Here is a 24,753-nt window from a genome sequence, read left to right as displayed (position 1 = left end):
GTTTTGTTTTGAGACAGACCCGCTCTGTCACGCAGACTAGAGTGCAGTGGTGTGATCTCGGTTCACCACAACCTCCATCTCCCAGATTCAAGCCAGGAATGCTGAAAAACACCCTACAATTCATAGGAGAGCCCCCTCACTCAGCATCAACTCCAAGTGAAGTTCTGCCATACAATTCTGACACTAATTACCCAGAGTTAATGAAGACATCGCAGGTTAGATTCAAAGTCCTCCATGAGACTGCTCTCACTTCAGACACGAGCTATCAGTATCTGGGGTCCCCAGGCTTCCTACTCTTCTGATTGTCTATAAATGTAGGGGCTTTCCTAACCTCCTCAAATTCAGGAATTCACTAGAATGAGTCACAGAACTCAGGAAAGTGGTATACTTACAATTACTTTCATTGTAAAGGATACACATAGGGCAAGACCTGGGAAGAAGTGACGACCTACCATGCCCTCCCCCCACAGCATAGAGTGCATTCCCCGCCTTTGCATCCATGTGTCCACCAATCAGGAAGCTTCTCTGAGCTTCAGTGTCCAGATTTTTACTGGAGTTTCATTATGAAGGCATGATAGATTAAATCATTGACCACATGATCGAGCTCAATCTCCAACCCCTCTCTCCTTTACAGAGTTGTGTAACTGAAAGTCCCAATGCTGTGCCTATGTGTTTGGTCTTTCCAGTGACCAGATTGCATCCTGAAGCTTTCTTGGGTCCCACCCTGAGTCACTCCGTTAGCATAACAAAGATACACTTATCATTCTGAAATTTCAAGAATATCTCCTCTCAGAACCAGGGATAAAGGCCAGTCAAAGTTTTATTACGGAACATCCACAACAAGAAATGACCAGGCCTAAAATGTCAATAATGCCAAGTTTGAGAAACTCTGCTTTAAAACTATCTAATGACCCTGGTACTACAGATTTCTTCGTCTGATGCCAAACTCTTCTTGATGAGCAGTGTCAGAATGTTACAACCATTAGATAATCATGTAGGGTTATTTTGGCCAAAAATAGATTATTAAGTGGCCTCCAATTACTATCTTGAATTTGTGGCACAAAGACCTAGTAACCATTTTCTTTAAGCTGGACAGAAACATATTCCCTTGATCAACCAATGCCTGCTTTCAGGAGAGACACTAATGTCACCTAGGGTCCATTTTGGCTCAATTTCTTCTCTAGAAAAAGACAGATCATTAGATTATTTAATTCAAGTAGAAGAGAGACTAAGCATTGACTTTAACTTTTTAAATTAATTTATTTATTTTGAGATGGAGTCTTGCTCTGTTGCCCAGGAAGGAGTGCAGTGGCACAATCTCAGTTTACTCCAACCTCCGCCTCCCGGGTTCAAGCGATTCTCCTGACTCAGCCTCCTGAGTAGCCAGGATTACAGGCACACGCCACAATGCCTGGCTAATTTTTGTATTTTTAGCAGAGACGGCGTTTCACCATGTTGGTCAGTCTGTCCTCGAACTCCTGACCTCGTGATCTGCCAACCTTGGCCTCCCAAAGTGCTGGGATTGCAGGCATGAGCCACTGAGTCCGTCCATATTGACTTTATTTTTAAACCTAAATCCTACCCACTTAAGGAGAATTCTGGATTGTTTTCTTTCTTCTCCAAACCTCTTCACTTAAGGTGAATCCTAGAGTGTGACAGGGAAGTTAGACAATGCCATCAAGGCTATGGGAGTACTCACCTGAGAAGTTCATGAAATTGGAGGTCAGGCATGGTGGCTCACACCTGTAAACCCAGCACTTTGGGAGGCCAAGGTTGGTAGATCACCTCCGGTCAGGAGTTCAAGACCAGCCTGGCAAACATGGTGAAACCCTGACTCTACTAAAAATATAAAAATTAACTGGGCATGGTGGCTCATGCCTGTAATCCCAGCTACTCAAAAGGCAGAGGCAGAAGAATCACTTGAACCTGGGAAGTGGAGGTTGCAGTGAGCCGATCCTGGGTGACACAGTGAGACTCTGCCTCAAGAAGAAAAAAAGAGAGAAATTGAACAGGCAGGGGTGCAAAATGAAGATGATTCAGATTTAACATTGACCTCTCATAAGAAATAGTTATTCTTTTAGGGGAAGAATGTTGTACTTACCTGTTGCAGGAAGTCAGGGACCCCCAAACGGAGGGACCGGCTGGAGCCATGGCAGAGGAACATAAATTGTGAAGATTTCATGGACATTTATCACTTCCCTAATAATACTCTTAAAATTTCTTATGCTTGTCTTACTTTAATCTCTTAATCCTGTTATCTTTGTAAGCTGAAGATGTATGTCACCTCAGGACCGCTGTGATAATTGTATCTAACTGTACAAATGGATTGTAGAATGTGTGTTTGAACAATATGAAATCAGTGCACCTCGAAAAAGAACAGAATAACAGCAATTTTAGGGAACAAGGGAAGACAACCATAATGTCTGACTGCCTTCAGGGTTGGGCAAAAAGAGCCATATTTTTCTTCTTGCAGAGAGCCTATAAATGGATGTGCAAATAGGAGAGATATCACTAAATTATTTTCCTAGCAAGGAATATTAAGACCCTAGGAAAAGAATTGCATTCCTGGGGGAAGGTCTATAAACAGCTGCTCTGGGAGTGTCGGTCTTATGCGGTTGAGAAAAGGACTAAAATACTCCCTGGTCTCCTGCAGTACCCTCAGGCTTATTAGGGTGGGGAAAATACCCCACCCTGGTGAATTTGAGGTCAGACCAGTTCTCTGCTCTCGAACCCTGTTTTCTGTTGTTTAAGATGTTTATCAAGACAATATATGCACAGCTGAACATAGACTCTTATCAGGAATTTTTTATTTTACCCTTTGCCTTGTGATCTTTGTTCTCCTTTTTGCCCTGTGAAGCATGTGATCTTTGTGACCTACTCCCTGTTCATACACCCTCTCCCCTTTTGAAGTCCTTAATAAAAACCTGCCAGTTTTGTGGCTCTGGTGGGCATCACGGACCTACTGATATGTGATGTCACCCTGGCGGCCCAGCTGTAAAATTCCTCTCTTTGTACTCTTTCTCTTTATTTCTCAGACTGGCTGACACTTAGGGAAAATAGAAAGAACCTACGTTGAAATATTGGGGGCAGGTTCCCCCGATACTTACCGCCCTGCAGACCTCTGGAATCTTTCCTGTAATCAATATTTTCAGAAAACTTAGGTAATTTGGTAATAACACCAAATTTGATTTTGTGGGATCCTCAGACTAGGAATGTGATCTGTGGTCTTGATTTACTTTGGGCACACTTGGCTCCTGGATGAGAAGTAGAAGACAAACTCTGAACATGATCCTTTGTTTAGTACATTTGTCTGTGTTGCAATGTTCAGATGGTGATCTCTAGAGTCTTAAATGCTGAGGTGCAATAGCTGTCCCAACTAATAAGTCAACAAATAATCATCCAAAAAAACAGCAGGAAAACTTCATATTAATGAAGGTTGAAACATGTACCTTTGGAATATTGGAGATTGAACCAGTCATTCCCAGAAACTTTTTTTTTTTTTGAGACTGAGTCTGGCTCTGTCGCCCAGGCTGGAGTGCGGTGGCCGGATCTCAGCTCACTGCAAGCTCCGCCTCCCGGGTTCACGCCATTCTCCTGCCTCAGCCTCCCGAGTAGCTGGGACCACAGGCGCCCGCCACTTCGCCCGGCTAGTTTTTGTATTTTTTAGTAGAGACGGGGTTTCACCGTGTTAGCCAGGATGGTCTCGATCTCCTGACCTCGTGATCCGCCCGTCTGGGCCTCCCAAAGTGCTGGGATTACAGGCTTGAGCCACCGCGCCCGGCCCCCAGAAACTTAATACATAATTGTGATGCCTCAAATCAGCAAGGAACTGGATTGATCACACCCCAAATACTAACTGACTATCCTTCAGCTCAGAATGAAAAATAGTAAAAAGGAGAAAAATAAAAAACAAAACTGTCTACACCTACATAGTTTGCTGTCTGCTTTAACAGGACTTTACCATTCCATTGTCTTCATTTGTGTAACTTTGCTACCCCAAGAGACTTGTCCAAGAAGGTGAAAGTTGCAAATAACTTTCTCGTTCACTGTAAAAACTTATCGAAAGATCCAGCAACTCCAAAAAGCATCAATATACAGTTTACATCCCAAGACTCTTTGAGCTCCTCTTCTCAAAATTCTTACCTTGCTGTTTCTACACATTCTAAACTATTGTATGATGATAATTACTCAATTCTAATGAAGTCCATGCGTTGAAAGACCCACCTTAAACCAAACTTCAAAATATCAATAAATCAGATCTTGCAATTCCTTCTCAGAGTTGCTCTCTGCAAAGTTAGCATTCTCACTTACTGTGATAAACAATAAACTCAGCTTTGTGATATTAAAAGGTTATCCTGATGATATTTGGGAAGCCAGCGTTCTACAAGGACAATGAGAAAATTCTACAGCCAACATAAAGGGAAGGCAGATTACAACAAAGAAATGATAAGAACCCCAGAAGAAAATATTTCTCATCAGCAAAACTAAATGCTGGAAGACAATGAGGTAACATCTTTGATGTGCTGAAAAACATAATTGGGAGCCTAAATTTCCACACCAGCAAAATATCATTCACAAGTCAGAAAAAAATTAAAAATTATAGATATTCAAGCACTTAAGAATTTACTAACAATAGTCCTTTACAGAAAGAACTACTAAATAAGAAAAAATAAACCTACAAGGAATGAACAGTATAAAGATATATATAAAAATGCCAAAGAATTGTTTAAAAATGCGGGTAAATCTAAATAAATACTGAGTGGGAAAAAAGTTAGAATAGCCATCATTTTTTGTGTGTTTTCAAAAACCAGCTGGCTCTCCCAGTTAAAGATAGCATATTAAAAGCAAGCATTTAATTCTGTTTCTTCCTGAAACCTCATAAAAATGACAGTAGATTTTATATAGAGAGATATAAGTATCTATATATACATATATTATCCATATATATGTATCCATATATAAATGTATGTGAACATATATATTCCACGAGAATGAAAAGAACAGAAAAATCTTTTAATAGCAACAAAATTTTGGAGGCTGAAAAGCAAAAAGAAAGTCACTTGGGGAATATTGACAATCAACGTGATTTACACCACAGAAATATCCAAAAGGCTCAGGAATTGGCAACACTGTTACATCTGGAAGCACATATAAGGATAGACTAAAAGCCCAGACATATCTGCAAATCTGTTTAAATTAAACCCCCAGATCTCTAATCACTGCCCAGTCAGGCAACTGGTCCTGCCCTACCCCAGCATAAGATTGTAGGTTTATTCTCTGAAAAAGTAAAACAAAGGATCTCTTGATTAGGGAGATACTAGGCATTTTTGAGCATAATGTTATTCTAAAGCAGGAAACCCCAAAAGATAAATAAAATCTTAAAAATAAAAACCAGAGAAGGCCCAGGAAACAGGACATTCAGAGGCAAAAAGAATTCCCAGCATGAGAGTAAAAGATTCTAATCTCCAGGGTGACCAAGCTTTATACTAGTGTAGACTGCAACCAGTCCAGATGAGGGTAAGTCACAAGGCTCCAGAAAGGACTTAATGAAAAAAATGATATTAAGAAAACAACTATATTTACCAAGAAAACATTTAAGCAATTGGGAAAGAATATGGGGACTGAATTACTGAGACATTCATTGAAAATTATGCAAACAAACAAAAAATAATTATTTACTGATGGGAAGACAGAATATTATGCAAGAGAAGAAATCATGGCATATGACATGATTCAACTGTGAATAACAATTGTTTTTTGTTTGTTTGTTTGTTCGTTTGTTTGTTTTTGAGACGGAGTCTCACTCTGTCACCCAGGCTGGAGTGCAGTGGTTCGATCTCGGCTCACTGCAAGCTCTGCCTCCCAGGTTCACACCATTCTCCGCTACCATGCCCAGCTAATTTTTTTGTATTTTTAGTAGAGACGGAGTTTCACCATGTTAGCCAGGATGGTCTCGATCTCCTGACCTTGTGATCCACCTGCCTCAGCCTCCCTCGGGATTACAGGAGTAAGCCACCATGCCCAACCACAATTGTATAGTTTTTAATATTCTAAACACTGAATATTTATGTAACAAAATTATGATATAGTTATATAAGAAAAAATAGGTGGCTGAACATGGTGGCTTATGCCTGTAATCCCAATACTTTGGGAGGCCAGGACAGGAGGATAGCTTGAGTCTAGGAGTTTGAGGCCAGCCCAGGCAACAAAGTGAGACCATGCCTCTATAAAATCTGAAAAAGAAAGAAAGAAAGAAAGAAATATATATAGCTGGTCACCTGTAGTACCAGCTACTTGTGGGGACTGAGGCAAGAGGATCGCTTGAACCTGGGAGATTAAGGCTGCAGTGAGCCAAGATTGTACCACTGCACTCCAGCCTGGGTGACAATGTGAGACCCTGTCTCCAAAAAGAGAAAGAGAGAGAGAGAATGGAGGAAGGAAGGAAGGAAGGAAGGAAGGAAGGAAGGAAGGAAGGAAGGAAGGAAGGAAGGAAGGAAGGAAGGAAGGAAAAGAGAGAGAAAAAAGAAAGAAAGAGAGAAAGAGAGAAAAAGGTAGAGAGGAGATGCTTATATTGGGGTTCAGAGAATGATACCCCAAAGCATGGTGCTTTGGCATGCTGAGTACTTTTGAATTAAAGGAAATGAGAAGGCCTCAGAAGCTGCCTCAGAACAAAGGACTTCCTAACCCTCTCTTATTGTCCCCCCAACCCACCCTCCAGCACAGGGAGAGTCTCTCAGAAATTTTCTTATCTGAATAAGAATAATATCTTCCAAAAAAGATGCAATTGTCTTAATACCCCCTCCCTAAGAATCTCATCAAATAACCAGGAATGATTAACCAGAAGAGAAGAGACGAGAGAAGAAACAAGAATAAAAGTCATCACCATTCTCAGACAGACTTCTCATCTATTCTTCTAAGGGCAGCTTTAAGAGATTACCTAAGAGATTTTACCTGCATAATAAGACAACCTTTGATCACAGTGCAGTTCCATCCCTCACCTTTCCATAACTTACCAGCCCCATTTAGTTTATTAACCTAATCATTTTTAAACTATTGTCTGCTCTTTGGGCCCATTTTTTCCCCTGAAAATTATTTATTACTCTTCACAATTGCTCACATTTCCCCCACCTCCCTCTCCCCTATGAAGAGGGTATGTAAATTTCAATCAGCTGGGACTGGGTGAGGTGGCTCATGCCTGTAATCCCAGCACTTTGACTTTGGGAGGCTGAGGCAGGCAGATCACCTGAGGTCAGAAGTTTGAGACCAGCCTGGCCAACATGATGAAACCCCATCTCTACCAAAACCACAAAAATTAGCCAGGTGTGGTGGTACCTGCCTATAGTCCCAGCTACTCAGGAGGCTAAGGCAGGAGAATCACTTGAAACTGGGAGGCAGAGGTGGCAGTGAGCCGGGATCACACCATTGCACTCCAGCCTGCGCAACAGAGTGAGACTCTATCTCAAAACATAAAAAAAATAAAAATAAAGACTTATGTAGAAGGGAGATAAAGATAGAAATTTGCATCCCAAAACAGGAATTATATATTCTTTTCAAGCATGTATGGAACATTTACTAAAATTGGCCACATAAGAAGCCACTAAAAAAGTCTCAACTAATTTCATGAAACTGACATTTTAAAATTAATTCATGGCCAGGCACAGTGGCTCATGTCTGTAATCCCAGCACTTTGGGAGGCTGAGGCAGGTGGATCATGAGGTCAGGAGATCAAGACTATCCTGGCTAACACAGTGAAACCCTGCCTCTACTAAAAACACAAAAAATTAGCCAGGCATGGTGGTGGGTGCCTATAGTCCCAGCTACTTGGGAGGCAATGGCATGAACCTGGGTGGCGGAGCTTGCAGTGAGCCAAAATCGCACCACTGCACTCCAGCCTGGGTGACCGAGCGAGACTCCATCTCAAAAAAAAAAAAAAATGTACTGATTGCAGAGAATTTGGGAAATACAGACAATTTAAAGGACAAGATTAAAAACGGTCTGAGGTGGGGTGTGGTGGCTCATGCCTGTAATTCCAGCACTTTGGAACGCCAAGGTGGGCAGATCCCTTGAGCTCAGAAGTTCGAGGCCAGCCTGGGCAACATGGCAAGACCCCCATCTCTACAAAAAAATATGAAATTTAGCTGGGCATGGTGGCATGCGCCTGTAATCCCAGCTGCTTAGGGGGCTGAGGCAGGAAGATCACTTGAGCCTGGGAGGTTGAGGCTGCAGTGAGCCAAGATTATGCCACTGCATTCCAACCTGAGTGACAAAGTAAGACCCTGTCTCAAAAAAGAAAAAAAAAATTATCTGAAATCTAGCCAAGCTTGGTGGCTCCCACCTATAATCCCAGCAATTTGGGAGGCCAAGGTGGGAAGGTCACCCAACCCAGGAGTTCAAGACCAGCCTGGGCAACATAGAGAGACCCCATCTATACAAAAAAATAAATAACTGGGTGTGGTGGCACCTCCCTATAATCCCAACTATTTGGGAGGCTGAGGCAAGAGGACTCTTTGAGCCCAGGAGGTTGAGGCTGCAGTGAGCCATGATTGCACCACTGCACTCCAGCCTGGGTGACACAGCAAGTCCCTATCCGAAAACAAACAAAATTATCTGAAATCCTATTCTGGCTAGAGTTTACCTCTTTTAATATTTGACATACTTCTTTTCAGTCTTTCTCAAGATGTGTATTTAGGCATTTTTTTTTTCTATCTCCTTGTTGTTGCTGTTGTTGTAATACTGAGATTTACTGTATATTCGTTTTACACCTGTTTCACAAATAATAATTCAACTTTATTACCACTAGAGGAGTACTAGTCTCCCTTACAAAGTTATGCTAATGGAAAGAATTTCTGCTCCTTGCAACAGTGTGCGGTCCTTAGAAGAAAACTAATATTTAATATTAACAGTGTTAAAATGGTTTCACCCCCAGGTAAATCGGCAGGAAAAGGGAGCGGAATGCATTGGTGGGAAGGTGAAGGACAGAAGTGGAGTTGAAGCAAAACCAGATTCTCACTCTACACAAAAGACCAGCGTGCCTGTCTCCCCAATTCAGAGCCAGCAAGAGCCCCACTAATACCCGCTTGGTGCCTGAAAGAACTGACACAAAGCACACGCAAAGACGTGGAGGAAAGCAGGAGTTAAACAGGCAACAATAAAAAGCTGAAGAAGGTTTGGGACTGGGAAGATGCTGATTTAGAAAAATAACATGAAAATGGGCACCCTTGAAGAACATTCTGTGCCCCTCCTCCCCTCACCTTATTTAGCCCATCGCCAGATAAAGTCACAGCGGTCGGTCCTCTGCTATCTGAAGCATTAGGTGAAAGTGCTGTTTCACCCACCAGCAGATTTCAGGGTGAGCCAGCCCAGGAGGGATGGATATGGCGGTACCTGGGGTGTGGTTGGGGGGAAGCGCTATCCTCTACTTAGGAGGAAGGATTACAGAGCAGCAGGGAGCTTCTCCAGAGATTGAAGAGGCTGCTGGTCCCAACCTTTATTTTCTTTTTTCTTTTTTTTTTTTTGAGAGGAGTCTTGCTCTGTCACCCAGGCTGGAGTGCAGTGGCACAATCTCGGCTCACTGCAAGCTCCGCCTGCTGGGTTCATGCTATTCTCCTGCTTCAGCCTCCCGAGTAGCTGGGACTACAGGCGCGCGCCACCATGCACGGCTAATTTTTTGTATTTTTAGTAGAGACAGGATTTCACTGTGTTAGCCAGGATGGTCTCGATCTCCTGACCTCGCGATCCGCCCGTCTCAGCCTCCCAAAGTGCTGGGATTACAGGCGTGAGCCACCGCGCCCGGCGGGTCCCAACCTTTTGTGCGCACCGCACTTCACAGATCCTGCCACAGGGAGCCACATCCCGGAAGGGACAAAGCCAGGAGAGTCACTTGAGAATGATTCATGCCATTTCTGTTAAATGCCTGGCACACAGCAGGGCTTAATACATTTTAACAACTACCTTTCTATTTTCTTCAAGTCTACTACAGTGGTTTGAGGCACAGGCTTTGGTTTAAAATAGTTCTAGGTTGAAATCCAAGCTCAAATTCCACTCATTAGCTCTCTGACCTCAGAGTGGATTTACCACCAGCGCTTTAAACCTGTTTCCTCAACTGTAAAATTGAATTAATTAAATCTATTTATGGGATTGAATTTGCTAATGTATATAAAGTCCAACCCATAATTAAATGGTAGAAGTTAGAATTGACCTTTAGTGTATGCCATATATTGATGGTCATTCTTGTTTTTGTTTTTTTTTTTTTTCCGCATTCTATTTTTGAACGCCTCCCTGTCTGTATATTTATTTAATCACTTCTTTCAAGACTATTTTGAAATCTATTTTTATCTTTTTTTTGAGTCACCCAGGCTGGAGTGCAGTGGCACAATCATGACTCATGGCAGCCTCAAACTCCTGGGCTCCAGTGATCCTCCCACCTTACCCTCCCAAGTAGCTAGGACTACAGGTGTGTGCCACCATGGCCAGCTAATTCTTTATTTTTTGTAGAGACACCATCTCACTATGTTCCCTAGGCTGGTCTCAAACTCCTGGCTTCATGAAATCCTCCCACCTCGGTCCGCCAAAGTGTTGGGATTACAGGCACACGAGCTACAGTACCTGGCCCTATCTTTATCTTTCCATAGCCTTATTTTTCCATCTGTAATCTGTTCACCCCAGCATAGTGTATCCATTCGTGCTTCTAGTATGGGCAATATGAATTTAAGTAAGTATATAAATAAGTGAGACAAATATAGCTCATAGGTCCTTTGATGGAAGTGTATATGAGCACAAAGAAGGAAATGGACAAATAAGAGTGGATCCAGGCTGGCCACAGTGGCTCATGCCTGTAATCCCAGCACTTTGGGAGGCCAAGGCGGGCAGATCACTTGAGATCAGGAGTTTGAGACCAGCTTGGCCAAGATGGCGAAACCCTGTCTCTATTAAAAATACAAAATTTAGCCAGGCGTGGCGGCACACTCTTGTGTCCCAGCTACTTGGGAGGCTGATGCAGGAGAATTGCTTGAACCCGAGAGGTGGAGGTTGCAGTGTGCTGAGATTGAGCCACTCTTGCTTGAACTGGGGAAGCAGAGGTTGCAGTGACAGAGCGAGACTTGGTCTCCAAAAAAAAAAAAAAAGAGTGGATGCAGGCTGGGCGCAGCGGCTTACACCTATAATCCCAGCACTTTGGGAGGCTGAGGCAAGTGGATCACGAGGTCAGGAGCTCGAGACCAACCTGGTCAACATGGTGAAACCCCGCCTCTACTAAAAATCCAAAAAATTAGCTGGGCGTGGTAGTGCATGCCTATAATTCCAGCTGCTTGGGAGCATGAGGCAGGAGAATTGCTTGAACCCAGGAGGCAGAGGTTGCAGTGAGCCGAAACTGTGCCACTGCACTCCAGCCTGGGCAACAGAGCAAGACTCAGTCTCGAAAAAAAAAAGAGTGAATCCAAAAAGGCTTTACAGAGGAAATGATTCTCCAGCCTAGTCTTGAAACAATGAAGCTTCAGATAAGATAGCCCTGGGTTTGAACCTATGTCCTGCCACACACTAGATGTGGATGAGTTAACTAATATGACCAAATGTCAGTCTCTCCAGGTATTCAATCAGAATGATGACACAAATTTAATACATGGGTGAGATTAAATGAGCTGATTGGCAAGGTATGGTGGCTCTGGCCTATAATTCCAGCACTTTGGGAGGCTGAGGCGGGCAAACCACCTGAGGTCAGGAGCTTGAGACCAGCCTGGCCAACATGGTGAAACCCCATCTCTACAAAAAATACAAAAATTAGCCAGGTGTGGTGGCATACACTTGCTATCCCAGCTACTCAGGAGACTGACACACAAGAATTGCTTGAACTGGGGAGGCAGAGGTTGCAGCGAGCCAAGATCGCACCACTGCACTCCAGCCTAGGAGACAGAGCAAGACTCTGCCTAAGAAAAAAAGAAAAAAAAAAAATGCCAGGCATTGTGGCAGGCACCTGTATAGTCCCAGCTACTTAGGAGGTTGAGGCAAGAGGATCATTTAAAAGACGATTATTTAAGCCCAGGAGGTTGAGGCTGCAGTGAGCTATGATTGTACCACTGCACTCCAGCCTGAGACCCTGCCTCCAAAAAAAAAAGAGAAAGAAAAGAAAAGAAATCAAGTGGGCTATAGATCAACTCATGAAAATGATCCTCATGGATATGTCAGTCCATAGGCAATTTCTTTCTTTTCTTTGTTTTTTTTTGTTTGTTTGTTTTTGTTTTTTGAGACGGAGTCTCACTCTGTTGCCCAGGCTGGAGTGCAGTGGCGCACCTCAGCTCACTGCAAGCACCATCTCCCGGGTTCATGCCATTCTTCTGCCTCAGCCTCCCGAGTAGCTGGGACTACAGGTACCTGCCACCAAGCCTGGCTAATTTTTTTTGTATTTTTAGTAGAGACGGAGTTTCACCATTTTAGCCAGGATGATCTCGATCTCCCGACCTCGTGATCCATCTGCCTCAGCCTCCCAAAGTGCTGGGATTACAGGCGTGAGCCACCACACCCAGCCCATGGACAATTTCTATAGTTACCCATAAACAGCTGTGCACATTGTCTGTGGTGTACTTTAAACCATATTTTCCCAGCTTCTTGAAAAAAGTTCAATGCAGGGTTGAAACAGAAGTCTTGTCAAAGATTGAGATCAGCTTTACCTACAACATCCTCTCAACCTACCAATCTTGAAGACTTTTCACTTAAAATGACATTGATTTTCACCTGAGGTTGGGAGTTCGAGACCAGCCTGGCCAAAATGGAGAAACCCTGTCTCTACTAAAAAATACAAAATTAGCCAGTCATGGTGGCGCATGCCTGTAATCCCAGCTACTCGAAAGGCTGAGGCAGGAGAATCTCTTGAACCTGAGAGGCGGAGGTTGCGGTGAGCTGACATCGCGCCATTGCACTCCAGCCTGGGCAAAAAGAGGGAAACTCCGTCTCAAACAAACAAACAAAAAAAATGACATTGATCTTATAAGTGCTCTTTCACAATTCCTTTTGTGAAAATGTTTTAACTAGGTTTTCCTGGATGCACAAATTAAAATCTCAAATTTATCAGGTCAATTCCTTGGGGTTTTTTGTTTGTCTGATTATTTGTTTGTATTTGCTTTTGTTTGTTTGTTTGCTGAGATGGAGTCTTGCTCTGTTGCTCAGGCTAGAGTGTAGTGGCATGATCTCAGCTCATTACAACCTCCACCTCCCAGGTTCAAGCGATTCTCCCACCTCAGCTTCCCAAATAGCTGGGACTACAGGCGCCTGCCACCACGCCCAGCTAATTTTTGTTTTTTAGTGGAGACGGGGTTTCACCATGTTGGCCAGGCTGGTCTTGAACTCCTGACCTCAGGTGATCTGCCAGCCCTGGCCTCTCAAAGTGCTGGGATTACAGGCATGAGCCACCATGCCCTGCCTCTGTTTTAAATTAAAGGATTTCATTTCTTATTTAAACTGCTGTACCACAAAGGACAAGGAAAAGTGAAAAGAATTAAGTTTGTTTCTCTAGAGAAAAAAAAAAAAAGGCTAGGAGGTACGTTAAACTTGGATGGCAGCCTGTCATGGAACCCGGGGTTTGTCACATTGGCCACTACTTTCTCTAATCCAGAGATTGAAACCTGATCTGCCACCACTGCTGGGAATGGAGTCAGTCCTGGTTTCAGATATAGCTGACACTGTCAGCTTCAGTCTGAGCCAATCTACTTCCTGCCTTTCTTCTAGGAGACAGCCAGAGTTCAAGCCAGCCTAGTTCTCAACAGCATCATCTGCTAACATTTATCATCTCCCCACTTCCCTCTCACACAATGAGGTAGGCACTGGGGAAGGTAGCACAGTCCCTGCCTTCAAAGTGCTTACAATCTTGGTCCTTAGAATAAAAATGCAGATCAAGTGAATATGTCACTAGAAGGCAGCACATGAGAAATCAATATGAAGATGGCTGGGCACAGTGGCTCATGCCTGTAATGAGCCACTTTGGGAGGAGAAGGTGGGCTTATCACTTGAGGTCAGGAGTTCAAGATCAGCCTGGTCAACATGGTGAAATCCCGTCTCCACTAAGAAATAAACAAACAAAACATATGTACAAAAAATTAGCGGGGCATGAAGGCAGGCACCTGTAATCCCAGCTACTTGGGAAGCTGAGGCAGGAGAATGGCTTGAACCTGGGAGGTGGGGTTGCAGTGAGCCAAGATTGCACCACTGCACTCCAGCCTGGGCGACAGAGTGGGACTGCATCTCAAAAAAGAAAGAAATTAATATGAAGATGAATGTTTTGAGAGTCTGGGGAAAGTGACGTTCACTATGAACTGAGCTGGTGGAAATGGCTTCCTGAATGAAGGAAATCCATGGTGCCTTCTCCATTTTGTGGGAGGCACTGGTTTAGAGAGTGGTTAAGGACATAGACTGCAAATCCAGGTTGCCATTGTTTGAACAAGCTCAGCTCTGCCAGTAACGAGCTGTGTGACCTGGGCAGAGTACTTAGCCTCTCTGTGCCTAGGTCGCCTCCTCCCTAAAATTAGGACCACAGTAATCATGCCTCCCTCATAGATTTGTGGGGAGGATAAAATGTCTTAAGCTACATGAAGTACATGGCATATAATGAAGGCTAATGGGGGCTACGGACCGTTGTTCTTTATGACACGGTTTCTTGAGACCGAGGCATGTATAAGCCAGTGCACAGAATCATGTCTATGTAATTAGTTAATTCTGTCTGAGAGGAGTGTGTGTGTTTAAGACACTGCCTGGGATGACTTATAATGTAATCTTTAGGCAAAACGCTTTGTAATTGGTGCAGCTCTGAAAACACACGCATGCATTCCAGGGGGTGCTGCTGGGGCTCGGCGGGGCCGTGTCTGGTCTGTAAGGAGCGCCGGCTCCTAGGGGGTTGCTGGGGAGCCCACGAGGCCGGCGACTCGGGCTACTGAATGTGAGACCGAGTCCCTGTATGTCACCAGTGCACACGCTGATTTGAACCCTGCTTCGACGTGCGTGTCATGGCTTAAAAATAGCTGCTAATCTGTCAACCTGTCTTGGGCAGAAACAGCGGCGGCGGCGGCGACAGCAGCGGGAGCGTCATGGCCGTGGCGCTGTCTGCGCCGGCGATCCGCCTTTCGGACTGAGGCCCAGCGCAACGCTTGCAAAGAGGTAGAGGGGCTACGGTGGGCTTTCGCCTTTCCAGCTGGCTCCCCAGGCCGGAGAGAGGCGCCCAGCTAGGGGAGACGGGAGAGGGAGGGGACCGGGAAGCAGGCACCCGAGCCCAGCGAGCCAGCCGCGCTCTCCCGGGCGACCTCCCTTCGCGCGCGGGGCCGGGCTGCCTGGTTGGCGAGGACTGGGGCGACAGCCATGGACCTGTTACAAAGGCGACCGCAGGCGGAGGGAGGGCGCGGCGGGCCACCTGGAGCCGACGGATGAGATTGGAGAATGCCCAGGGCTGTATCCTGGGACAGAAAGGGGCTTCTGCACCCCCTCCCCGGGAAAAACAGCCCCACGGAGCTCCTTCTTAGACCTGGGCTCCTTCGCGCTTCCCCCATCCCATTCATCATCTCGTAGACAGCAGACTCTCTAAGAGGAAAGGTTGTATTGTAATAAATTAATGGGATCGTTAGGCCTGAGTGCAAAGGTAGAAGATGATGATGGTGATGGTGATAGTGATGGTGGTGATGGTGGTAGGGATGATAGTGATGGTGGTGGGGATGATGGTGATGGTGATGGCTGTAGTGCTATATTTCTGTGCTCCTTCTGGACCCAGCCATTGAAAACTCTCTCTCTCCCTAAACACCCTAAGATCCAATCTTCCCTCACCAATCCTGGTCCTAAAACCCCTCTTCTAATGCCCTCTAAGTGCTTGGTTTCTCTTGGCACTGGGGCAAGGGAGAGCTGGGCCCTGGCTAGGGGTGTGAGATGGGGACAGAGCGTGGGCAGGGACAAAGATGGCCTCTCACTGCTGGTCATAGAGTTGAAGTTCCCCTGGCAGGAGGCCGGGAAGGGAGTGGGAGGGGATTCTGCAGGCTCCAGGACCTCCTGCTTTCAAACAGGCAGGACCACAGGTGTGAGAGGATGGGACGGGAGGGGTCTTGCCATTGTTGCCTCGCTGCCTGAAGGTCCCAGGGCAAGCCTCAAACACTGGTCCTTCCCAGCTCTGCAGCTCAACAGGTCATCTGAGACACACCTGCTAAGCCCCTGGTTATTGACCTCATGTGTTTTGTAGAGTCACTTGACTCCAACAGCCATACACTTGGTAATTCTAAGCCTCTGAGCCCCTGGGCCTGGCAGGATCCTTCATTTTTCCCTTTCCTTCCTGCTTTCTAGCCCCCCACCATCCACCTCTGTCCCCCTCCCCTCAAGACACACACAGACAAAACACTTCAACCCTGCGTCAGTTCCGCCACCATCCACCTCTGTCCCCCTCCCCTCAAGACACACACAGACAAAACACTCCAACCCTGCTTCTATTCAGAAATTCTCACATTAGAGCTGAGATCTGATCAGTAATTTCTTAATGCTGATCCAAGGAGGGGAGTTTGCCTGTTGTGCACATAGATTGGTGCCTTCTTCCATAAGCTCGTGCATTCAGCAAGTATTTTTTTCCCAAACTTACTCTTCCTCTTTATTGCTATTCTCCACTCACCCCATCCCCCGCCCACCACACCCTTCCCATAGCAGGTTTATCTCTGAGGCAGTGGCAGGTCATGAAGGGGTTAAAGTCTAACTCTCTGGCACAGAGGTGGCAGGCCTGACATGTGTCGTGGCCTCAGCTGCTGTTGTCTCCCTGCTAATTGTCTCTGGATGAGTCTAAAGGTACCCCCAACCCCATCCCAGCTCCCTAGGCTCTCTGCCTATAGCCCCGGGCAGATGAGACCCAGATTCCAGTTGGCAAGATCCCCAGCAGTGGGGACAGCCACCCAAGTGCCAAGTGTGTGTGCGTGTGTGTGTGTGTGTGTGCACGCGTGCTGGCAGTGGGGGTGGGGTGACAGAGCAGAAACCCAGCAGCTGGGCAGCTCCCTCTCCCCGTAAACAAGGACATGTGACTCTCCCACCTCGTTGTGTGGCAGAGCCAAAGAGCTGAGCAAAAGGAGCTGCTGCAGCTTGAAGGAAAAGCCACCCCTGAAGGCTCCCGCCAGAGCCAGGCTTTACCTTCTCTCCCTCTAGAATCTTCTCCCGAAGGACCAGCCCAGGGAAGGGAAGAAGCTGCTCTGGACTCACTCAAGTGTGTCTCACACCCCTTCCTCTTCCAGCAGCAGCTACCTGGCGACAGAACCCATCATCACCGCAGCCACTCCTGCAGCTGCCACGGTTTCTGCCACCTCTAAGATGTGCCCTGGTAACTGGCTTTGGGCTTCCATGACTTTTATGGCCCGCTTCTCCCGGAGTAGCTCAAGGTCTCCTGTTCGAACTCGAGGGACCCTGGAGGAGATGCCAACCGTTCAACATCCTTTCCTCAATGTCTTTGAGTTGGAGCGGCTCCTCTACACAGGCAAGACAGCCTGTAACCATGCCGACGAGGTCTGGCCAGGCCTCTATCTCGGAGACCAGTATGTATCGGGCAGACTGGGCCCACGGCAAAGCGTGTGTGTGTTTGTGTGTGTAAGAAAGGAGAAGGGTGGCAGACAGGCATGGAGTGTTGTCATTGGTTCCTGGTTGAAGATTGAGGGGATAGGGCACATGGGCCGAGGGTAGAGTCTGCAGGTTTGGGAGAGTTTGGTCAGGATTATTGAAATGCCCAACTCTGGCCACAGTGTCTCTTGCCTGTAATCCCAGCACTTTGAGAGGCTGAAGCAGGAGTATCTAGAGTACAGGAGTTCTAGACCAGCCTCAGCAACAAAGCCAGACTCCATCTCTACTTATTATTTTAAAATAAAATAAATAAAATAAAAATACCCAACTCTGGACAGAAAGACTCTGTTCCAGTAATAGTATCATTCATGTATCACATATTTATTATTATGTGCCAGCGCTACATACCAGGCACAATAGATGACTTCTCTGACCTTCCATCTATTGTGCAATGTCTCTGGGAAAAGGTAGTCACTGGAAGCCAGGAGCAGTAGGTAGGAAGCTGCAGGGGTTTCTCTTGAGACCAAGCAAAGCGGCAGTGCCTACAGAGATTCTGCAATTTGAGGGCTAGCAGGGAAAAACATCAAAGGAAGAGCCATCCTCACTTCTCTCTCTCAAAGTTATATAAGGATTTTGTTTTTGTTTTTGTTTTGCTTCTTTGGTTTGTTTTGGTTTCTTTTTTTTTTTTTTTTTTTTAGTGTCACTCTGTCGCCCAGGCTGGAGTGCAGTGGCGTGATCTCGGCTCACTGCAACCTCCCCCTCCCGGGTTCAAGCGATTCTCCTGCCTCAGCCTCCAGAGTAGCTGGGACTACAGGCATATGCCATGTTGCCCAGCTAATTATTTGTTTGTATTTTAGTAGAGACAGGCCCAGGCTGGTCTTGAGCTCCTGAGCTCAGGCAATCCACCTATCTCGGTCTTCGAAGTGCTAGGATTACAGGTGTGAGCCACTGTGCCCAGCATTGCTGTTGTTTTTGAGACAGGGTCTCACTCTGTTGCCCAGAATGTAGTACAGTGGCCCAATCTCAGCTCACGACAAACTCCGCCTCCCGGGTTCATTCTCCTGCCTCTGCCTCCCAAGTAGCTGGGATTATTGGTGCCCACAACAAAACCCAGCTGATTTTTGTATTTTCAGTAGAGACGGGGTTTAGCCATGTTGGCCAGGCTGATTTTGGACTCCTGGCCTCAAGCGATCCACCGGCTTCGGCCTCCCAAAGTGCTGGGATTACAAGCATGAGCCACCGTGCCTGGCCTACAAGGACTTTTTTCACACTCATTATCTCTCTTAATCTTCACAACAGCCCTGTGAGGTAGGTATCACTATCCCTGGGTTACAGATGAGGAGACTGAAGCTCAGAAAAGTTGTGACTGGCCCAAGGTCACACGGATTGTAAGTAGCAGAGCCAGGACTTGGAGGCTCAAGTTCAGTGCGCTTACTGCTTAAGGAGTTTGCCCTGGACAGGACATTCGCCCTGAGATATGACTGTGGTGCCCAGGGGCATCTGCCACCAAGCTGAGGGGTCTGGGCCAGATGAACACCTGAAGGCAACGTCATAAAACAGGGTAAATGTGGCCAGGCGTGGTGGCTCACATCTGTAATCCCAGCACTTTGGGATACTGAGGCGGGTGGATCACGAGGTCAGGAGTTCAAGAGCAGTCTGGCCAAAATAGCAAAACCCCGTCTCTACTAAAAATACAAATATTAGCCTGGCGTGGTGGTGGGCGCCTCTAATCCCAGCTACTTGGGAGGCTGAGGCAGAGAATTGCTTGAACCCGGGAGGCAGAGGTGGCAGTGAGCCGAGATTGTGCCACTGCACTCCAGCACTCCAGCCTAGGTGACAGAGCAAGACACTATCTCAAAAAAAAAAAAAAAAAAAAAAAAAAAAAAAAAAAAGGTAAATGTGAGCCTTGGAATATCTGGCAAATACACAAGAGGGTTCTGGGTGTCAACAAGAGTAGAGACACAGGGGAGTTACGTGTGGAATGGATGTCAGAACCAAACTATCTCAGGGTGAGCAGGACCGATGAAATGAGCAGAGCAATCTGCCTGACATTCATTTCCCCTCTGCAGCATCCATGGCTGCACGGCCATCTCCTCTTTCTGCCTGAATACCCCAGGGACAGGAAAACCACTCTCTCTCGAGGTGCTCCACCCTTTCCTGAGCTAGACTCCACCATTAAAATGTACTTCCTTGTATGAAATTGAAATCAGCTGGCCAGGCGCAGTGGCTCATGCCTACAATCCCAGCACTTTGGGAGGCCTGGGTGGGTGGATCATGAGGTCAGGAGTTCGAGACCAGCCTGGCCAACATGGTGAAATCCCATCTCTACTAAAAATACAAAAATTAGCTGGGCATGGTGGTGGGCACCTGTAATCCCAGCTACTCAGTAGGCTGAGGCAGGAGATTTGTTTGAACCTGGGAGGCAGAGGTTGCAGTGAGCCGAGATTGCACCATTGCACTTCAGTCTGGGAGACGTAGCAAGACTCTGTCCCCCCTCTCCCCCTCAAAAAAATGAAATCTGCTTCCCTGGGGCTTTAATTCCTTGATCCTGATTCTCGCCTTGAGAACCCTACAGATCCAAGACAATCCCAATTCCAGAAAACACACTTTCAGTTCTATTATGGCTATTTTTACCCCATCCCCTTAGTCTTCTCTTCTCCAAGCAAAATATCCCCTATACCTTCAACCACGGCTCACAAGACAAGACTCCAAGTCATTGCCCATCTTGATTCCTCCCTTCTGGGTCACTAGTAAGTAAAATAGTGTGCTTAGGCCAATAGTAGGATCCAGGAGGCCAAGCATGATGGCTCACGCCTGTCATCCCAGCACTTTGGAAGGCTGAGGTGGGAGGATGACTTGAGGTTCAACTCCTTGAACTCAAGGAGTTCAAGACCAGCCTGGCCAACATGGTAAAACCCGATCTCTACCAAAGATACAAAAAGTATCTGGATGTAGTGGCATGTGCCTGTAATCCCAGCTACCCGAGAGGCTGAGGCAGGAGAATCATTTGAACCCAGGAGATGGAGGCGGCAGTGAACACTATAGCCTAGGAAGCAGAATGAGACTCCATCTCAAACAAACAAACAAAAAAGAATCAACAATAGGATTCAGGAAATGAACAGGGTGTACTCAAGGGACTCTTCCCCAACAACCTGTCTTTCCTACTCTTCCTTTAACCTCTACTCAATGCAGGGATATGGCTAGCAACCGCCGGGAGCTTCGCCGCCTGGGCATTACGCACGTCCTCAATGCCTCACACAGCCGGTGGCGAGGCACGCCCGAAGCCTATGAGGGGCTGGGCATCCGCTACCTGGGTGTTGAGGCCCACGACTCGCCAGCCTTTGACATGAGCATCCACTTCCAGACAGCGGCTGACTTCATCCACCGGGCACTGAGCCAGCCAGGAGGTAGGAGGGGAATGCCAGGAGCAGGAAAGAACAGGGTACCTGGAATTTGGGGAAGTCCAAGGGTCTGAGAGTGGAGTGAGATTTTAGTGACATCACAAAACGCTTAGGATCTTGTTAAGAAAGAAAAAAATATCTCAACCATTTTTTTAAAGCAATACAGAAAAAGACAAGAAGGAAATTATCAAAAATGTTAAGAGTGTCAAGTTATACCTGGGTGGCATGATTATATGTGATCGGTGTTTTCTTTTTTGTTTTTTCGAGATGGAGTCTTGCTCTGTCGCCCAGGCTGGAGTGCAGTGACGTGATCTCGGCTTACTGCAACCTCCACCTCCCGGGTTCAAGTGATTCTCCTGCTTCAGCCTCCCGAGTAGCTGAGATTACAGGGGCGTGCCACCACATCCAGCTAATTTTGCATTTTTAATAGAGACGTGGTTTCACCATGTGTGCCAGGCTGGTCTCGAACTCCTGACCTCAGGTGATCCACCCGCCTCGGCCTCCCAAAGTGCTAGAATTACAGGCGTGAGCCACTGCACCCAGCCAGCAGGAGGATTTCTTGAGCCCAGGAATTAGAGGTTGTAGTGAGCTATGATTGTGCCACTACACTCAGCCTGAGAGGCAGAGCAAGACCCTGTCTCTAAATACATACATATATTCAATGGTTGAGAATAACAAGCTAGAATGGTGGGGAGATAGAGGAAGGGGCTGGTAACGACAGTGTTTTCAATTGATTCATTCACGCTACTCTATGCAAAGCTGGCTCTTACATCAGTGGTGGGTCTCCACCTTTGACCCCTTTCAGGTTTATGGACACTGAGCCACTGCATGTCACCTTTCTCTCATTCTGTCCAGGCCTCTCCCCTTTTGCCAGGGATCTGCATTCGTAACATCCACTCATCTGCACCCATTCCTGTCTTCACGCACCTGTACTTACCTGTCTTCCTTTTCCCTGTCCATATTTTTTGAGCTGGAGTTTCGCTTTTGTTGCCTGGGCTGGAGTGCAATGACACGATCTTGGTTCACTGCAGCCTCTGCCTCCTGCGTTCAAGCGATTCTGCTGCCTCAGCCTCCTGAGTAGTTGGGATTACAGGCATGTGCCACCACGCCCAGCTGATTTTTATATTTTTATTAGAGACGGGGTTTCACCATGTTGGCCAGGCCGGTCTCAAACTCCTGACCTCAGGCGATCTGCCCCCTTCGGCCTCCCAACGTGCTGGAATTACCGGCGTGAGCCACTGTGCCCAACCCCATGTCACCCTTTCCCCAGCCTCCTCCAAGCTGCCACAAGCAGTCTCGAAGCTCTCTCTCTGTGTCTCTCCTCTCAGGGAAGATCCTGGTGCATTGTGCCGTGGGCGTGAGCCGATCTGCCACCCTGGTACTGGCCTACCTCATGCTGTACCACCACCTCACCCTTGTGGAGGCCATCAAGAAAGTCAAAGACCACCGAGGCATCATCCCCAACCGGGGCTTCCTGAGGCAGCTCCTGGCCCTGGACCGCAGGCTGCGGCAGGGTCTAGAAGCATGAGGGGAGGGGGAGAGAGGTCAGGCCAGGCCTGTGGGTGGGTCCCTGGCTCCCAGCTGGAGATAGGAGGCCCAGGTGGCGGGTAGCAGGAGGCCCAGATCACCCATCCTCCCCTGGGGTCAGGAGAGGCCGAGTCCCAGGCCACTGTCACTCTTTGTGGGAGGGGACGGGGAGTGAGGTTGGTTAGTGTGGTGGATGGGCACCCAGGAAGGGTTGACCAGGGAAGGAGGCAGCTAGGCTGTAGATGAAACATGGTCCTGGGATTCAAACACCGCTGGGATCTGGCCAGGGTGCTCCCCGGGATTCACAGTCCCTTCCCCTCTTTGTGCCCAAGTGTTCCCCTCTCTCCCTCACCAAAACAAAAGGGCCATCTCTGCCCTGCACTTGTGCAGAAAGTCAGGGATGCAGCAGGCATGAATGCAATGGTGTAGAGTTGTGTGAAACCCCTAGCATAGAGACAGACAGCAAAGAGATAGTGTCAAAAGCTTGCAGAACCAGAGAGAGAACCCCACAGACTTTCCACTACAAGCACAGGAGGAGGTAGCTAGCGTGTGAGGGTTGGCACTAGGCCCACGGCTGCTGCTTGGGGCCAAAAATGTACAGAGGTGCATGGCTGGCAGTCTTGAGATGGTCACTCGCTTACTGGATCCAAGTGTCTCGAGGAAAAATAAAGATCATGAAAAAGAAGAGAGTTTCTTGAAGTCATTAACAGTTTGAAAGAGTTCTAGGCCTCTCTCCTGGGAACCCCAGCCTTGCTGGAGAAAAGGACAGTTCCTGACTCCCTCGTATCCTCCACCAGCCTTCAAACCTCTGCCAGTTCTTCTCATGCCCTTTCTCCCAAGTCCAATTTCATGCTCCTACAGCGATATCTTGGGCTGTTGTTTCCAGCTAGTCCACAAAGGGGCAGCAAAGGACCAGAAATTTCAGGTTTGCAACAAACTCTGTTGCTGTTCAGAGGGCACACCCTGTGCCTTCGGAGTTTAGAAGAGGTCTCTAGGCCGGGAGTAGGGGCTCACGCCTGTAATCCTAACACTTCGGAAGGCTGAGGCGGGTGGATCACCTGAGGTCAGGAGTTCAAGACCACCCTGGCCAACATGGCGAAACCCCATCTCTACTAAAACTACAAAAACTAGCCGGGCATGGTGGCGCACACCTGTAATCCCAGCCAGGAGGCTGAGGAAGGAGAATGGCTTGAACCCCAGAGGTGGAGGTTGCAGCGAGTCGAGGTTGCGCCACTACACTACAGCCTGCGTGGTGGGAGCGAGACTCCATCTCAAAAAAAAAAAAAAAAAAAATTGGTCTCTATTCACATACCTTGGTGTTAAGAAATATAACACCACCAGGCATGGTGGTTCATGCCTATAATTCTAGCACTTTGGGAAACCGAGGCGGGCCAATTGTTTCAGCCCAAGAGTTTGAGATCAGCCTGGGAAACATGGCAAGACCCTATCTCTATAAAAATTAAAAATTAGCCAGGTGGGGTAGAGCATGCCTGTAGTCCCAGCTACTTACGAGGCTGACTTGGGAGGATGGCTTGAGCCCAGGAGGTTGAGCCTACAGTAGCTGTGATGGCATCATGGCATTCCAGCCTGGGCAACAGACCAAGGCCATGTCTCGAAAAGAAATGAAAAGAAAGAAAAGAAAAGGAAAAGAAAAGAGGCTGGGTGTGGTGGCTCATACGTGTAATCCCAGCACTTTTGGAGGCCGAGGTGGGTGGATCACTTGAGATCAGAAGCTCAAGACCAGCATGGCCAACATGGTGAAACCCTGTCTCTACTAAAAATACAAAAATTAGCTGGGCATGGTGGTGCACACCTGTAATCCCAGCTACTCGGGGGGTTGAGGCAGGAAAATCACTTGAACCCAGGAGGAGATTGCAGTGAGCGGAGATCACGCCACGGCACTCCATCCTGGTAGACAAAGCTAGACTCCATCTCAAAAAGAAAGAAGAAAGAAAGAGAGAAAGAGAGAGAGAGGGAGGGAGGGAGGGAAGGAGGGAAGAAAGGAAGAAAGGAAAGAAAGAAAGAAAAGAGAAAAGAAAATACAGGGGACAAAAAAAATCACTTAATTTAGCTGTATGTCCAGTCCCAAAGTATAGAACTCAGAACCTTAAAGTTGGTAGGTGCCTTCATAGATTATCCATTTTCACTCTCCTCAGTCATGGTCTCGCTCTGTCGCCCAAGCTGGGTTGGGGTGATCTTGGCTCACTGCAACCTCTGCCTCCTAGGCTCAAGCAATTCTCCTGCCTTGGCCTCCTGAGTACCTGGGATTACAGGTGCC

General features: G+C 47.0%; 1 protein-coding gene across 2 annotated transcripts; it reads left to right on the top strand.

Moving 5' to 3' along the window:
* The first annotated feature begins 5,494 nt into the window (after positions 1-5,494).
* Positions 5,495-23,160, top strand: DUSP26 (dual specificity phosphatase 26). Of its 2 annotated transcripts, XM_025395117.1 has the most exons (5): positions 5,495-5,517; positions 15,032-15,138; positions 17,229-17,525; positions 20,740-20,954; positions 22,277-23,160. In XM_025395117.1, exons 1-5 carry the CDS (start codon positions 5,512-5,514, stop codon positions 22,474-22,476), a joined length of 825 nt encoding a protein of 274 aa, XP_025250902.1. In that variant the 5' UTR covers positions 5,495-5,511; the 3' UTR covers positions 22,477-23,160. The 2 variants fall into 2 exon arrangements, with proteins under 2 accessions (XP_025250902.1, XP_025250903.1); XM_025395118.1 differs by lacking the exon at positions 5,495-5,517 and having other exon boundaries at positions 14,693-15,138; positions 17,232-17,525.
* The last annotated feature ends 1,593 nt before the right edge of the window (positions 23,161-24,753 follow it).

The sequence above is a fragment of the Theropithecus gelada genome, chromosome 8, assembly GCF_003255815.1.
Source record: "Theropithecus gelada isolate Dixy chromosome 8, Tgel_1.0, whole genome shotgun sequence".
Classification (NCBI taxonomy): Eukaryota; Metazoa; Chordata; class Mammalia; order Primates; family Cercopithecidae; genus Theropithecus; species Theropithecus gelada.
Note: the sequence above shows the minus strand (reverse complement) of the source record. Positions and strands in the feature narration are given on the sequence as shown.

What these genes read in the sequence shown, in the direction of transcription:
- DUSP26 (XM_025395117.1), top strand. An exon ending in GGCCTCTATCTCGGAGACCA is followed by an intron (nt 17,526 to 20,739) that starts GTATGTATCGGG and finishes TACTCAATGCAG; the next exon opens with GGATATGGCTAGCAACCGCC. An exon ending in GGCACTGAGCCAGCCAGGAG is followed by an intron (nt 20,955 to 22,276) that starts GTAGGAGGGGAA and finishes CTCTCCTCTCAG; the next exon opens with GGAAGATCCTGGTGCATTGT.